The sequence below is a fragment of the Micropterus salmoides genome, unplaced genomic scaffold, assembly GCF_014851395.1.
Source record: "Micropterus salmoides isolate LMB-PRFRI ecotype aquatic unplaced genomic scaffold, ASM1485139v1 Ms_hic_scaffold_9, whole genome shotgun sequence".
Taxonomy (NCBI): Eukaryota; Metazoa; Chordata; class Actinopteri; order Centrarchiformes; family Centrarchidae; genus Micropterus; species Micropterus salmoides.
In genome coordinates this window covers 10,520,330-10,538,346 of record NW_024044681.1, presented here as the reverse complement: position 1 = coordinate 10,538,346, position 18,017 = coordinate 10,520,330, and the positions used below count along the sequence as shown (strand labels likewise).

At 42.0% G+C, this 18,017-nt stretch overlaps 1 protein-coding gene across 1 annotated transcript; it reads left to right on the top strand.

Moving 5' to 3' along the window:
- The first annotated feature begins 12,536 nt into the window (after window positions 1-12,536).
- On the top strand, window positions 12,537-17,026 carry zgc:158291 (uncharacterized protein LOC572084 homolog). The gene is made up of 2 exons (XM_038707564.1): window positions 12,537-12,884; window positions 14,183-17,026. The coding sequence occupies exons 1-2, from the start codon at window positions 12,765-12,767 to the stop codon at window positions 15,107-15,109; spliced, it is 1,047 nt and encodes a 348-aa protein (XP_038563492.1). The 5' UTR covers window positions 12,537-12,764; the 3' UTR covers window positions 15,110-17,026.
- The last annotated feature ends 991 nt before the right edge of the window (window positions 17,027-18,017 follow it).

Below are 18,017 nucleotides of genomic sequence, written 5' to 3'. Positions count from 1 at the left end.
GTATATTCATTCATTCATACATGGTTCTGTGTTTCTGAATGAGCAGGGCACTAACAAATCAGCGTTTAGGGTTCAATTCCAAGTGGGGTCAAGTGTTCCTAACATGTACACACTTGTGTAAGTGAGTGAGTGTGAGTTCTCATAAGCCCAAAATTTTTAGGCCGAGCCCAGGCTACCCGCCTGATCCCAGCTTGAAGCAATATTTCAAGATCAAGATCACCAATAGTTACCCACAGACTCTGGTACCATTTTCAGTGTGTAATAGTAGTTAGTTAGTACTCTTTAAACTGCTCCTTTCCAATAAAGCACATTCTAGTAAGACTAAGAATCTAAATGTTTTCCCCAAATCTTCACCAACAAGCAAAATTCCCAAAGAACAAAAACCTTCAGAGCCTCAGAAATCAGTGACTGTTAAAAGTTCTCCTTGTTTTACCTTTTCTACTGTCAATGAAGAAAAAACTAACACACAGCCACGATCATTTGTTATCGCTAGCTGGCAAGTTGCAACAAGTTATTGCGGTTTGTAGTAGCGTTTTAATGAGGTGGGAAGAAGTGAGACAAGGACACCAGTGTGGATTATAAGCAGTGTGAGTGTAACCATATAATTTTAATTGTAAGACTGAATGTTCAATAGATTCCGACCCAAGCCTGTTCTATTAGATGAGAAATTTACGAATGTGTAACATATATGCTATTACCTTACAAAATTGAAAACATACTATGATTAGATTTTCATGGCCATACAACCCACCCGCGTTCACATTTTTTCTTGTCTACTTTCATAATATCAATGCACGTAACATGAAAGACCATGCAGGGCAAACATTGAAGTCAGAATATGCCCTCCACCATGAATACATACACAAACACACAACCAGCCTGATCAGCCAATGAGCAACAGATCTATATCACAGGGCATAAACACAAATGCCCCCTGGCAATATTATTAATATTTCACTAAATGAAGAAGAGAGAGGAAAGTCCAGCTCTGAGATCCATCTCATCGGTTTTCTGTCCCTATTTCTGTCTCCTCTTGAAAATGGTTTCTCGCCTTATTCAGATGTTTCTGTAGCCATCATCATATTAGCCATCATAAACATCACTCCCTCTCTATCTTTATCAATCTCCAGAAAATGGGATGTTTCCGCAGGTTAAAGTAAGTTCATATCAGAACCAATTTATAAATGTTTTGCACTAGCAGATGACTTTGAACAGTAGATGCACACAGGAAAATGGAGATTCGTGTGAGTACAGGAGACCACAGGGAGCAATGTTCAAAGCTTATTTAAGGATGAGTTGGGGACAGTTTGACAATCTGATGTCGTCAACACAAACATTACCACTAACTAAATTGGAACTGCCAAGCGTTTGAGCATTTGTTTGTGGTAGGTTCTGTTTGTTTTAACCTCTATATATTGCCTATATTTTAGATTTAGGCCAAGTTTACTGATTATCTAACAGCCTAGAAATCTGACAGGTGAGACCTACTTAGTAACGTTAACGAGCTAAACATGATAATGTTGATGAACGTGAGCAAACGTTAGGTTAACACAAACCATAAACTGTATGGTACCTGTTGACAGTTTTATAAATTATTGAAAATAACCTGGGTGATCCGGTGGATAGCGCTGTGGCCTCACAGCAAGAAGGTTCAAACCCTGGTTGCCCTGGCCTTTCTGTGTGGAGTTTGTCTTTCCGGTTGCTCCCGCCTCCTGTCCCTAAATTGTCCATTGCCTATGTGTGGCCCTGGATGGATTGGCAACCTGTCCAGGTTGTACCCCTCCTTTTGCCCGATGTCAGCTGGGATTGGCTCCAGCCCCCCACGACCCTGTGCGCAGGATAAGCGGTTGGATGATGGTAACGACGGTTGGTAAAATCATATATTTCTGAGTGTCTGGCAACAGCCACCGCTACTTTGTCCTCCACTAAAGTCTGAGTTAAAAAATTTTTCAACTTGAGGCATTCAGAGCACTCCTGCAAAAATGCAAGGCGCACTAGCAGCACACAAAATGCTTACTGCCTCTTAAAAACAACTGGAAATAGATGCCTCTCACTGCAAAAAACCCGGGCTGTATGATCCATACTTAAAACAGCAAACACTGAACTACAATCAATATAATCAAGAATGTCTGCTGCTGCAGGATTGGTATTAAAGCCGATCCAGGCATTTTTTAAACGATCAGTTTCAGCAGCGACACTCCACCTGCGCACTCGCATGGATCCTACACTCCTCATGTGAAGAGACTGGCAGACAGGAACTCCATGTGTGGTAACCATGGAAACGACTTTTTCTTCTCCTGCCGGTACAACTGTATTTTATTTATAGGCTTTAACAACATATTATAATATATCTTCTAGAAAATATTTAAAGAAAAAATTGTCTATAACTAAATAACATTCAGGGAACAAATGGCAGGTCTCTGGTCCATTGATTTTGACTGTACATCACATAGAAAAATAGACAATTCACCTCTGGCAGCAGGCAGGCAGGTGAGTGCGTGAGATGAGCACAACAACGGGGTTGCGCCCGCTTGTTGCTCCGCCTGTCAGATTACCCGCGCCTCCCTATCTGCCCGCTCACATCTCATTGAAAATGAATTACTAGGCACATTGATCGCTCCATGTGTGAAAAGACAAGTATAAAGACCAATCTATGGACTATACAAATGGAATTAATACTGGAATAAGGGTTTGTTAATAAAACCCCATTGTGCTCCATTAAAACACTGAAACAACACATCTGTAAAATGGAGTAACCAAGAGTTTTAAACAACCAGCAATAATTTAGAAGAAACAATCTATCTCAAGGACATTTTGCAGGCACTAAGTAAGTGTTACTGTCAGTGTCACAAACTGCAGATGAACTTCAATATTTTGCTCCTGCTGGGGTTGGAGAACCAGCAGTGGTAGGATACCATTAAAGGAAAGATGTGTTGTGTATTTCCTCAATGCAAAGAGGCAAGCACAAGTAAATTAATTTACCAATTCTAATAAAGGCTATGTCACATTGTGTAGCTGTAGTACTAAAGGGGAACTTAACTTTACATATAAATATCAGTGTACTCGTTATGAGAAGTGTGCTGAGAAGACAAATGTAGAGAAGCTTTGTCAGCTCTGATAACAGCTAGTGATGTAATCTCAATAATGTCATAAAGCACCTGCAAAAAACTATGGAGTTTGAAAAATGTGGCCATTTATGCGGCAGGGAGCGTCTAATGAATGTATGCTACTGAATTGCATTATAGGAAATGTAGGATCCAGCATTTTGTTACCTATTCTCTGTCCACTGCGAAGTCATCCCCTGCAGCCTTGTCGTTTATCCATTTGTAGGTTATTTTCTTGTCATCGTATCATGGCTACATCTGGGAGCAGAGCTGAAACAAAACTTCCATGCAGTTTCTTCAAATAGCTTTGACTCATTTCATCTGAATCTTTTGAGTATTATGTTCTCTTTTCCTTCTGCTCCCTCCAGTCCCAAACACCAGAGACATAAGTAAAAAAAAAGATACATTTTAATTTACATACATACACTCTTCTAATTCTTGTTATTTCCCCGTCATTCCAATGACACGTTCATACATCATTTTGTTTGTTTACTTGTTTTCCCTTTGTTCGACTGCTCTCTATTCTTGTAGTACAGAGGAGAGAGGAGCTGAAGATTTTGTTTGTATGGAAATTAGTGCGGGGGCTCTCTTGGGAAGCGCTCAGAGGGCTGAGCCGTTTGATGCCTGGCCCTCAGTGGTGTGTCGGGACGTCGCTGTTCAGAAATGTTGAGCTCAGGAGAAAGTAGAGAAACCAGCAGGGTGATGTGAGGACCCCTGATGAGGCATTAAAAAAGGTCGAAGTTCACTCTGGCTCACTGGACCAGAGGTCAATAAAGTCTCTTTAATCCCTTACAATAGCTTTGCAGTGCTTATTTTATCCTTTTCCTCCTCTCATTACAGAACATGTTCTTTCTAAAATCAAAGGATTATTGAGGGTTCCAACCTTTTTGAAGATTTATTTAGTATTGTCAAATAAATGTCTAAAATGTGAAAGTCCAGAGAATTTTGAGAACATGTTATTTTCTTAATCTGATGTGTGATGTGATCTTCCATTGAAACAGGATGTTTGGCCGGTACAGACAGAGGGATTATTAAAAATGTAAATCATTCTAACAGTGGTAAGACAAAACCCTTTTTAAATTAAGGGCTCAAAAGTCTGAAGTATTTTAAAGTTTTTGTTTATCTGCTGGTACAGCATGCAGTCACTGCTTTTCAGGAAGGAGAATAAAGATATTATATAAAATAATTTAATAATATATACATTTGCACATTTCATGGCATTTGAGCATAATGGCAAACAAAATGAGCTAACAAAGTCAAAGATTTTTCTTCTAATTGTGAAGTTACACAGCGGATTCTTATTCTATAGTTTGCACGTTTGCAATAAGTAGAGCAGGTCACCATTGACACATTTTGTACTGCTCCCGGCTCATGTTGGATCTTATATTGATATAAAAGATATATATCTATATCTATATACAGTGAGGAAAATAAGTATTTGAACACCCTGCTATTTTGCAAGTTCTCCCACTTAGAAATCATGGAGGGGTCTGAAATTGTCATCGTAGGTGCATGTCCACTGTGAGAGACATAATCAAAAAAGAAAAATCCAGAAATCACAATGTATGATTTTTTAACTATTTATTTGTATGATACAGCTGCAAATAAGTATTTGAACACCTGTCTATCAGCTAGAATTCTGACTCTCAAAGACGTGTTAGTCTGCCTTCAAAATGTCCACCTCCACTCCATTTATTATCCTAAATTAGATGCACCTGTTTGAGGTCGTTAGCTGCACAAAGACACCTGTCCACCCCATACAATCAGTAAGAATCCAACTACTAACATGGCCAAGACCAAAGAGCTGTCCAAAGACACTAGAGACAAAATTGTCCACCTCCACAAGGCTGGAAAGGGCTACGGGGAAATTGCCAAGCAGCTTGGTGAAAAAAGGTCCACTGTTGGAGCAATCATTAGAAAATGGAAGAAGCTAAACATGACTGTCACTCTCCCTCGGACTGGGGCTCCATGCAAGATCTCACCTCGTGGGGTCTCAGTGATCCTAAGAAAGGTGAGAAATCAGCCCAGAACTACACGGGAGGAGCTGGTCAATGACCTGAAAAGAGCTGGGACCACCGTTTCCAAGGTTACTGCTGGTAATACACTAAGACGTCATGGTTTGAAATCACGCATGGCACGGAAGGTTCCCCTGCTTAAACCTGCACATGTCAAGGCCCGTCTTCAGTTTGCCAATGACCATTTGGAGGAGTCATGGGAGAAAGTCATGTGGTCAGATGAGACCAAAATAGAACTTTTTGGTCATAATTCCACTAACCGTGTTTGGAGGAAGAAGAATGATGAGTACCATCCCAAGAACAGCATCCCTACTGTGAAGCATGGGGGTGGTAGCATCATGCTTTGGGGGTGTTTTTCTGCACATGGGACAGGGCAACTGCACTGTATTAAGGAGAGGATGACCGGGGCCATGTATTGCGAGATTTTGGGGAACAACCTCCTTCCCTCAGTTAGAGCATTGAAGATGGGTCGAGGCCGGGTCTTCCAACATGACAATGACCCGAAGCACACAGCCAGGATAACCAAGGAGTGGCTCTATATCATACAAATAAATAGTTAAAAAATCATACATTGAGATTATGTCTCTCACAGTGGACATGCACCTACGATGACAATTTCAGACCCCTCCATGATTTCTAATGTTTGCTCTTTACCTGAGGTGAGTCTCAATATCTGTACACTTAGACAGTTCATGACAAACATTTGAACTGAGTTTGCCCCTCTAAGAATTCAATCTTTCTGTTTAAAGTCCTCTTATGTGTTCTCACAGGACGAAAGAAATCAATCACACCCTGTCCAGGTGTAACTAATTATGCTAATTAGGATGCTGTTCAACTGGCCTGAAGTTTTTGCTGGACAGTCATTTTCTGTGTGGCTTTGATTGTAATGTTCAGTGTAAACAAACAAACTACAAACAAAGAAAAACACAAATAAACAAACAATTTATGGACAGTTGGATGCATGCATGCATAATATAATTTCACAAAATAAAGGACAGTGGCTGTTATGTGTATTTTGAGTGGAGACTTGTACAGCAGTCGACTCAAGCTGCGTTTTATATATATTTAAATATTTTGGGTTGACATTAAACCTAGCTGCATGTTGCTGGGCAGTAGGCTTGGGATTGTTTCCTGACAGAATCTCATCTCGGTTCAGCTCGGTTCGGTTCGCCATGACAGCGGTCCCTTTGTACGCTTAAAGTAAACAGGCCCGCGGTTATAAAGCTTTTACACACCAATCCTGCCCAACATTCCCTTTATGTGCAAGTGCTGCAGGGCTCAGATGCATAATACATGAGCACTCAGTTAATCTATTGATCCAAAATATGTCTTCTCTCTTTCTCTGTCTCATTTAGTGTCTGTCTTTCTTTCGTTCTGTCATACCCTATCTTTGCCTCTTGCTCACTGTTCTTCTCTCCCTTTTCCCTGCTTCTGCTCTTTTTTTGCCATCAGCAGGTGCGAGCAAGCTCAAAAGAACATGTTACATCTCTAAAAAAAATACATTTATACAAGTTAGGAGAACTCACCAATGTGTCAGTGATCAACTGAGGGTCCCTGCATGTAATTCAAGACCATTATGTAACTTTGAATCTTGTTTTCTTGTTTTTTCACTTTTTAAGGTCATACAAGCCATCATTAAACACAGCATGATGATGTACTGGTGACACATGGATGACTTTGGTGTCTATATTCTCATCTCGCAAAAGCTAAGTCAAGCAGAAGGATGGTCTACCATAGTCTCTCGGTTGGTTTCCTCTAAGAAAGGAGATAGACGGGAGGCAAACCCGTTTTCCAAACCCAGCACAGGTAAAGTGCTGAGGATCTCTCCCTGAGCGAACCAACTAACCTTTTCCTCCAGCCTTGTGTCTTTAATTTGTACTGGCAGACAATGAAATATTTACAAGGAACTCTACAGGCAATTACATTAAAAGTGTGTGGTTAGACACTGCCTACCCTTCGGCGGGCCCCCTCGGTGAGAAGCGGAGGCCGATTTGGTGAATGGTCGCAAAGTTTACAACGTCAGATTTTACTCACTATCAATAATTCAGAGCTGGAAGAAGCAGAGAGGGAGAGGAAAGGAGGACAAGAGTGAGTGGAAAAGAAAGGGAAGGAGAGGAGGAGGCGAGGGCAGGAGGAGGGAGCGACGTGAGGAGGTGTGTGTTCAGACTGTGGTGGATGTCAGCGGAAGGCTGCACTTCAGTGTCCATTTGCTAAATGTGGCAGAAATACGCAGTGTGGCGGCCATGTTCTGCTCGCTGAAAGCCTCGCCGGACGTTTGATCCCTCAGAGTCCGTCATGCACTCTAAACACACAGTCACCTATGCGTTGCTGTACACACCGTACACACATTTACATATTGCATACATGCATACCCCTGTCTTTAGTGCACTCACACACATACCACTCATCAACAAACACACATTGCAAAACAACAAGGAAAATGTTGCAGCCAAACTTTAGTGGCAAATAGACATACATAAAGCTGCTGATGGCTAAATATAAGAGATATATATAAAAGATAACAGAGAAGAGAATTAGAGAGTTGTGCAACCTCACATGTGATGTGTCAGTAGTTTTTTGTTTTTCTTTCAATCCTCTATGAAGTGAGTTACATCTACAGTAGTAGCCTACTCCCAGCGGTCAAAAGCTCCTGTGCTAGTGGTGTAACATCAAGTTGCTTTCACACTGCGTTATTTTCCGGGAGTATTGCGCCAATATGCTGGCTCGCTGTGCTGTATGAAAGGTATGGAGCAGGAAAGGGTGGTCTGATTTGCTACAGTTAGGGCCCGTGTCCACCAAAGCGCTTTGTTTGTTTTGACGCAAGTGTCTTTTTTCAATTCATTGTATAGGGAGTGCCGCGTTTTTACAACCCAGCAGCCTGACTAGGCGCTGAGCATCTTTTCCGCACTGGGCGGTGAGAGTTGAAAAATGTTCAACTCTGGGAAAAATGCTGCGCTCGTCAGTGTCACTTTTTACCCAGCCGTCCAATCACAGTGCAGGAGTGGCGGGACAAACACACCTAGCACATCCGATCTTGAACGAAACGATGTGCCGAGTTGTTTCCTTGCACGCTAAATCTCATGAACCCACGTACGGACAGTCTGCGCTCTCATGTTTCATGCTCCTGTTCATGCAGAGCAAGGGCCAGAGAAAGTAAGCCCACCCTACTTTGTGGTGACATTTTCTACACAGTTAATATAGGTAGCCTACTTGCAATGCATCACCTCCACGCATAGTATATATTATAGCAACCACAGCGTCTCGAAACCCCCCCCGCTGCATCTCCAAAGCGCACCCTAGCACTCCCAGCTAGGCGTTTTCAGAACATCAGCTGGCGTTTTCAGCTGGCAAACGCTTTGGTGGACACGGGCCCTTAGCTGTTACTTTTGTTTGTTTTGTATAGTGACAAGTATGCATTTCTGTAAATGTATGGTTTAAAGTTACAGAAACATCATGCCTTTTCTTATTAATAAACAAATTAAACGCATAAATTTGATTAGATTTTTACGGGATACTGGGTTCAAGTGTTTCTGTTACGGTATGAATCATATTTAACTTATATTAAACATAGAATAAATAATGACTCCATAGCTGCACAGTAAAACCAGGGTCCTTTTACAATAAACTGTTTTTCAGATGACTCTTGAACTAAGTGGTGACCTTGAGGGTTGAACTTCATATTTATATGGCCTCTCTCTCTTCTTTCTCCCTTCCTTCTCTTTTGCTAGAACTTTTCCTCCATCCTCTCTCTCTCTCTCTCCTCCCTCCCACCCCAGCTGGACTCGCTGCATTTTGTCTGTCCGGTGTCGCCTTCCCAGAGGAGCGACCTGCCTTCCGGCGTCCCAGTGGAGGCGGGTGTTGTATATTTGATGAGCGGGTGCTGGGGACCCTCTTGAGGGCCGGGGCTACGGCAGGACAATGGGCCTCGCTCAGGTTTCCTGCTGACCGTCACCGACACTGCTGCTCTTTTTGGTAGGCGAGCCGGTGAATCAGGGTTGGAGTTTCAGCCAGGACAGCAGACCAAGAGGCAGAGTTACAGAAGGGGCAAGGCCCAACACAGTCCAGGCTGATGCACATCTTCAGCTTGCCTCTCGCCTCCCCTTCCTTGAGTCTCTTTCACCACACGCTGTTTATTAACTTACAGACAGAAGAGTATTGGTATTTCCTAATGATTTCATTTGCACCATGAAAACCCATGTATCTCCATAAGGTTTTAGGGAAGACGCACCTGTTTTAAAAAAGTTTGCAGGTTGTTTGTACCTGCACTGTAGTAGGGCGGCTGTGGTGTAGGAGTTAGAGCGGGTTGCCTGTTAATCGGAAGGTCGGCGGTTCAATCGCCGGCTCCTCCAGGCTACATGTCAAAGTATCCTTGGGCAAGATACTGAATCCCGAATTGCCTCTGGTGGCTGTTCCACCAGTGTATGAGTGTGTGTGAATGTTAGTTTCTGTTTGAGCACTTAGGCTCGATGAATGTAGTGTAAAAACGCTTTGAGTGGTCGAAAAGACTAGAAATGTGCTATACGGAGCGTTTACATTTAGTAAAAAATAAATGGTGGTGCATTTCAATGTAGAGCAAACAAAGAGGAACAAAAGTGTTGAGTATGCAATGTCCACAAGGAAGGGAATCCCCGGTTGAGACTACCTGAGATAAAAACAACTGTGACGACTCCTGTGTGTCTTGTTTGGCCTCTTGTCTCCTCCTCTCTAAGGCAGAGTGGATGTCGTCAGTGAGAGAAGTTTCACCCATAGACACCCATAGTATATTACTGGATGAAGCCACCCCGCAGATTTGAATGGAGAGCAGTGAAGCCAGTTTTGGACCAATAAAATACTACTACAGGGCTACTTCCTTTTGGCACCAGGGTCTACTGCGCATGATTGTGCAGCATAAACGTGGTCTAATGACAAACAAAAAGTTTCTTGGCTCAGAGTGTTTTTGTGACTGTCAAACACCAGCGCAGCGTCACTGATGGCCGAATAGTCATTTTTGGACCTACATGAAACCTTCCATGCAGGCTTCAGTCGGCTTCACTATTCCAGCTGTGACTTGCCCCCTTGGTTTCACCTGGGCTGTTGAGCTGACTTTAACAGTCCCTTTCTCGCTCCTGCATGGTCACCTTTGTTTCTTTGTTTTGCTTTGTTTCGGCATACAACATCTTCACTCATCCATGCACACACATTAATACACACACCTACATTACTGATCTCACTGATAATCTATAATATGCAAATTCCCGCATGGCTTCTTCCTGCGGTTGACAATATGTTAAGAAATCACTCAGCTGAACCAAACACACCTGCATTATTATTAAACTGGTCTTAGTGAAGTGGATTAAACTCTGATATAGTTTTGAGTTGGACATTAAATCCACTCATACCTTAAATATCACTTCTTCCACTTCATCAAATACAGCTTTGTAGCTCTTTCGGCTTCGGAACGTACATTGAAATCTTAATGTTGCCTTTGTGACCTTAGAGGACTGCGATTTAAATATAACAAATTCACTAAGGGGTTAAATAATTTATTGTCTCTCTCTCTATATCATTACTTAGTGTAAAGCTAGGGTAGACACTGTTCCTTCTGCCCATGTATACTGCAAAAAACAAGACACAGGAAGACAAGAATATTTATGTGAGCAGAGTCCTTATACATGTAAGTTTTTTGTGGTCTGTTAAGGGCAACACACATGTTGTTTTATCCTAAAGTAAATTTTTCTTAGCAGGTGTAGGCTACTCCCAATATGAAACAAAATATATGTTTCAGATCAGTGAATTGTACACATAATATTATATTTTTAAAGTAAGGCTTTGTTTCATATTTTAAATTATTCAGCCCCACTGAAAGATCTCATTGAATGAATAGGTTATAAATGGTGTTTAATTTCATTAGCAAAAATACAGAGAGTAAACAGCTTTGATAAAGGACAAGCATCATCATTATTTATATTTAACATTATTATTATTATTATTATTATTATTATTATTATTATTATTGCATATGGATGAAAAGCCACATAATCACACAAAAAGAGGGATTACTTTGAGACCCCCACGCCACCAACCCCCTCAGGGAGCACCTTTAGGTGATTATTGGGATAATTATTCCGTCTTATCGCGCGAGTATCTGCCCGCCGGAAATCCCCTTTTTGATTGACAAGCTGTCGCCAGCTGACCCCGCGCGGTTCATCTGTAAATATTTCATCGTCTGCTGTTTGTGCTCTTTAGTTCCCATTCAGTCGTGTTTATTCTTTAATTGAGGATAGTGTGGTGTGTGTGTGTGTGGGTGGTCGTTACTACAGTTACTACAGCCACAAAGTAAATGACGCATGATTAATTAATGTATTAATTGCCAAGAAAGTGAACAGGGTTCAGGCTGAGGAATTCCTCCCATCAATTAATAATTGGAGCTGAATACTCTCTCTCCATCTTTCTTTCTTTCTTTCTTTCTTTCTTTCTTTCTTTCTTTCTTTCTTTCTTTCTATGTGTCGGAACTGGTTCACAGTCAAACATATTTGTATCTGTTGCATTGTTAAACCGGGGAGGGATTTCAGGGGCGACTCCTCATCACAGAGAAGGAATGAACCGGTCAGTCAGTTGAAGTTGTATCACCCATCTGATGCATTGCTTTTCTGTCAAAAACAGAAGATTCCTTTCAGCAAAAATTCCCGAAAATGCGTTTTCAAGAATAACACTAAGATACATACAGTTATGATAATCCGTCTGCTGTTGCATTTTGAAGGATCTCTGCAACACTCTAAAAAAATGTTTTGATATTTCAGCATTTGACCCAGCCAGAGGCTCCAGGAAAAAAATGAAAGCCACAAATTTAGCAATTAATTATGCCATTAAATATTTACTCTTCTTTGAGTGCTTGAAGGCCAAAGTCACCATTTCCCTGTGAGGCCTCTTGTTGACATTTGGCCACTTTCAAGCCACAGGGCTCAACTTATTTGTTGTTTAAACTTTAAATTTTGGGAAATTGTCATTAAGTAGTATTGCGATCAGTATGGGACACAAACTCAGACTAACACATTTGTTTTAGGATCTCTTGGATGCAGATGTTTATGTCTTAGCTTTCTAATATTTCTTGGTGGTCCTGTTTTTTCTACACATGCTGGCCTGTTTTTGTTTTTTTTTAACTGTTGGAGCCAAATTCTTCTTGCAGGTGTTGGTTATCAGTTATTTCAACGAATATTTTTTTTTAACAGTGCAACCACACAGCATCCTTCCTCGTCTCTTCTTTCCAGCGAGCCAGGCACGCTTGGGGGCGTGGCTACAACCGGGGACCTCCGCGTGATTGGTGGAGGCGTCCAGAGGGAGGGAGTGACGATCCAACAATGAGGAGGAGCCTGCGCGTTGGTGGTCCAATATAGGAGCTGGAGGCGAGGAGCATCTTTATAATAGAACTCATTTACAGGAGGAAAGGAGACAGGAGAGCCGCAGGAGCCCAGGAGTTACCTTCTCCGATTCTGTTTCTGTTTTTAAAGCGAACTCGACTGCTACTGCCACCCAATCACCAACTACTTTCCATTCAAAGTGTTTGCGCGTGGCAGGTTTTTCTCCCAGAGGCGTTTCTTTTTAGAAAATCACCAAGACGGACCCGAACGAGGACGACGAACAACGACCTTCCCTCACTTCTGCAATCATGATGTCGATGAATAGCAAACAGCCTTTCAGTATGCACCCCATACTGCACGAACCCAAATACACGCCTCTGCACTCCAGCTCAGAGGCCATCCGCAGGGCCTGCCTGCCCACTCCATCGGTGAGTCCAAAAGTCGTTTCACCACTGACTTCTTGCAGCTCCTACATTTGCAAACAAAACCATCAACTTCCATAATAGTGGCAGTACTTTTTTTGTCTGGCCAGTCTGATTACTTTTAAAGACTAAAGCTGGTAAATGTTTAGATATGTAGTTTAATATAATCTATAGCGCTCATACGCACACATGAATCATTGGCCCTGTGCGTTTCAATTTGAATTTGGTTTCCTCATTCGATAATATAGCCTACCTAACCAAAACTGTTTTTTAAAGTAGGAAAATGTTATTTTAGTTGGGCTACTTAAATGTTAATTTCCCCAAATTAGCCACCAGAAAACAAGAGAGCAAGAAAAGCGTCCTGCTTGTGCACAGTGGGGAAAGTTGAACAAGTAAAACTGTAAAGAAATGACAAAAAATACAAATAAATATCGAATTTTACAAAATGTTTGAGATAATGGAGATATGGACATGACAGGGTGGATCAGATAACACCAGCAGCAGAACGAGGCCAGTCCGGTTATTTAGAGCAGACAGTCGGCGCGCTGAAATCCGTCCCTAAGAAGCCAGATCCTGCATTCAGGCAAGTGTGAGTGATGCTGTTAAAAGTGAAAGAAGATAAAAGATGAAGGAGGAAGCAGAAAAGAGGCGGCGTGGATTCTCTAAGCGCGTGTTATCTCATATTGTCCCATTCATATTCAAACTCGCATTCTTCTCTTTTTTCATTGTCCATAGAAATTATTCAGGAGATCGTAAATATTAATTTTAAATGAATATCCATCCACGCTGGCACTGCACTCTAGGCGTTGGGCAGATTCAGCGATGTCCAAGTTGCATTAGATGACATTGTTTGACGAGTTAGAAACAAAGTTGACTGAAAGATGCATGCATTTAAATTTCTTTCTGTGCATTGAAACACTGAAACCCTTCTACGTGTTGGAGACCTTGTGCATAGTTGAAATTTCTCAGGTAGAAAATTTTAAATTAAACAAAATGTGTAGCCTAAATATCTGTGGCTATTTAAACTGTAAACAATTCAACTTCACCTGGCTGTTGAATAGTCTGCAGTCAGGATTTCTCTTTAACCCATACTTTATTATTATTTTTTTTACCTTTTTAAACTTTCTGTTTACACAGCTTCATTTTGAATTTAAAAGAAAGAAATATGATCCATGTGATAGAAAGCGTGTTTATGATGGAGGCGCAGTGGAAACATTTAATTGTTTAAACTGGTTATGATACATGGAGTTAATGTGTTCACTTTTGTCAGATTTCCTGCTCTTACCGGTCTGCTCTTCTCGCAGCTTCAGGGCAACATCTTCGCCGGCTTTGATGAGACTTTGCTGCAGAGAGCCGAAGCTCTGGCCGCTGTGGACATTGTGGCCCAGAAGAGCCATCCGTTCAAACCGGACGCGACCTACCACACCATGACCACCATGACCAGCATGGCCTGCACCCCAACCTCCTCCTCCGCGCACCTGCACCACCCATCCGTGCTCACCTCCCACCACCACCACCATCACCCGGGGCACCACCAGACGGCACAAGGTCTGGAGGGAGACCTGCTGGACCACCTCACACCGGGCATCTCCCTGGGAGGCATGCCTGGCTCAGACGTCTGCTCCACGGCCTCGCACACCGCCCACATGTCGGCCATCAACCACATGCAGCACCACCACCATCAGCAGTCTATGAACATGCACTCACACGGGCTGGGGTCCCACGGCTCCCTGGGGACCGGCGGCGTAGACGCTGAGCCTGATCCCCGGGAGCTGGAGTCGTTCGCCGAGAGGTTTAAGCAAAGGCGGATCAAACTCGGGGTGACCCAGGCGGACGTGGGCTCGGCCCTGGCCAACCTTAAGATTCCGGGGGTCGGATGTCTGAGCCAAAGTACCATCTGCAGGTTCGAGTCCCTGACGCTGTCTCACAACAACATGGTGGCCCTGAAGCCCATCCTGGAAGCTTGGTTGGAGGAGGCGGAGCGGGCGCAGAGGGAGAAGATGGCCAAGCCGGAGATCTTCAACGGGGGCGACAAAAAGAGGAAACGAACGTCTATCGCCGCCCCGGAGAAGCGCTCCCTGGAGGCTTATTTCGCCGTGCAGCCGAGGCCCTCGTCGGAGAAGATCGCCGCAATCGCCGAGAAACTGGACCTGAAAAAAAACGTGGTCCGGGTTTGGTTTTGCAATCAGAGGCAAAAGCAGAAACGAATGAAGTTTTCTGCGACGCACTAAGATCCGCGTTTCCAAAAAGACTAATCAGAGACAAGCTGCTGCTGCACACTGTCAGAAAAAAACAAGGTACACCGTTGTGCCTTTTTGTTCCGGGGCCGGACCTGTTTGACACACATCCAGGGCCCGACAAGTATTTTAATAGGCTATCTTATCGAGTCTTAAGATAAAAGTTTTTAATTAAGTGATTTTGGCTTTTTCTGAAATGAGCACTGAAAATGTAAGCTGCTTCAACGCTCCATTGGCTGAATTTGTTATTTATTGAAGGAAAAAACACGTTTTCTTACCAAACAGTGGACTAAATGTCTTGTTAAGATTCATTAGGCTTCAGTGTTGTCCACCTTGTAAAGGAGAAGCATTCACAGACGTGGTTTTTGCACCAGTGCCTGAATCCCAATTGTGGAAACAATTTCACAGAAAGTATTCAAAGCAGGCAGCAACGTCTTGCTTCTGAAGCATCTGCAAAGAAACCTGCAGCACCTCTCTGGAGTCTTTCAGCTATATTTTAGAGGCGCTGAGAGGTTTGGATGCGGGACACCTGATGATTATTCTCCACTCAGTATGACCAGGAGCTGTTTTTTAAATTGTTTTTGGAAGGTTCAGCCTCATGCAGCTTCAAAAACAACTGGATTCAACGGTGTACCTTTTTTTTTATTCTGACAGTGGAGACGGCGCACTGGGACTTGGACTGGGAGAAAGACTGAGACCCTGTCCAAAAAACTTGAGACTCTTAAATCTTTATGCTTCTCCACAGAATAAGCCGTTACTCTCTGAGATATGGGAGGAAGTGATCACCATCGTTGCAGAAAAAGAGGGGGAACACTGCTCCGTCCCATTAATTCTTATGGCAATTATTGTACAAAAAAATAAGCATAATAATGACGGGAATCGAGGAATAATCGATATTATCCTCCTTAGTCGGAATAGCTTTTTTATATTTATCAATGTACATATTTGTGAATATGTTGCACCTCCGTGTGTGGAAAAGCTGATTGAAATGTATTGGATTTTCGCTGTCTTTTCTTCCAGGTGTTTGTTTCTGTAAAGAATTGGATAGTTTTTTGGGGACAGATCGTACGAAGAGAGCAAACGTGTCGATCTGTGGCCAAATTATGAAGCACAGTAACAATTTGTGAAATCCTTTGCATGGTTTACTCGTGAGGGGGAAAGGGGTGTTTTCTGTGCATTTATGGCTCCAAAAATATGAAAATAACCCCCCCAAGTGAATGCATTGCAATAAGAAGAAACACACACTCACACAAGCACACGCACGAATAAACACATTCACACGGTATAGCTGTGTGGCTACCTCATTACGCAAGTGTTGGCACGTTCATGGTGATTTAAAAACACACACACACACACACACACGCACACACACGCTAAAAAAGACGAGTAGGATCATTTTTGGTTTGTTTTCAATGTGTTTTTTTTTTCCTTTGTGTTCCTCTTCCACCGGTTCAGTGGTGAATTAGGCCTAGATGACTCACTGATGTGTAAACCTGTTGTATGTTCAAGTTCACTGCAATGATGCTTTGACAATCAAATTATTATTATTATTATTGGGCTATTATTATTATTATTGACTTTGAGTTGTTGATCTCCCCCTTTGTGTCTTCATGAAAATGAACAATTTTGCATTGTATTATTATTATTATTATTATTATTATTATTATTATTATTATTATTATTATTATTATTATGACTGACACCTTTCTGGAGCGCACTTTGTAGATATTCTGATGAAGGGAAATAGTCGGCCTTATTTATACATTCTTTTTCCATCACGTAAAACGTTATTTTTTTTCTTTATATTGCACTTATTTATTTGAACTTAATTTATTTTGGAGAAAAAAATACATATTTCATTTGTGACAGTGTGCTTTAAATGTGTATGTGTAAGCGACAGAAGCTGAAATAAATCGTGCACGTTTTAATTCATCCTCTGACAGCCTTTCTTCGCAAATAAAAAAAAAAAATAGAAATAAACAAAAAGGCAGGTTTTTGGGTCTCATATGGGAAAATATTTTACGGTTTGGACCTCACATTGCACTGCATGAGAAAAGGTGGTCCTATAACACTGTTTTAAAAATTAATTAGGCCTATCTCTGGTGCGCTTTTTTCTCGCCATCACACCGCAGACATGATCTGTGTTTGCTGATGGAGGTGTTAATAGTCTTTTTTTTTAAAGATAGATTTAATGGACCGCTGCAATATGAGCTTTGAGTAGCACCCTGTCTGTGTCTCTTGTACTTTGTGTTTGTGCAGACTGAGAGGAGGGCAGCTGCTGCTCTGAAACAGGAGAAGCCTGGAGGTGAAGGAGGTCCGTCTGAAAGCTGCTTCCCAGCGGTGATGAATAGGATTTGATACTTGAGTGACTCTAATATTGATCAACTTTGCTGTGTATGAAGACTACACGGCTCTATCACATCGAGGAATACGCACGCAGGCCGTGCATCTGATGCTTTTAGTTTTAACAAACGTTTCTCTGAGGACAAAAAATACCCTGAAACCTCAGAGGGCGGAGCCAATAAAGAGCCGCTGTTAGAAAACTTGAAAAGGAAAGAGGAAACTCTGACTCGATAATAAACTTTTTTTTTTTTTTAAAGTTTCCTTTTCCACCAAGATATCAGTAAACTACTATGAGCAATGTGGACAGGACACCCGGTTGGCCGACTTATCTGAAACAGGCTTCAAATAGTGTAAAAAGTTTAAGACTACACAAAAGAAAGATGTTCTCCTCATTTCACCAAACATTAAAATACCAAATCTTATTCTCTTCCCTGATATTCAGTTAACTGTTGAATAGGGAAATGTCCACATCTGTATCTTTAATTTTGACACCCGAAATCAAGTTTAAACATATAGTCTAAAACTAGACGCAGCTTATAAAACACCAGCATGCCTATAT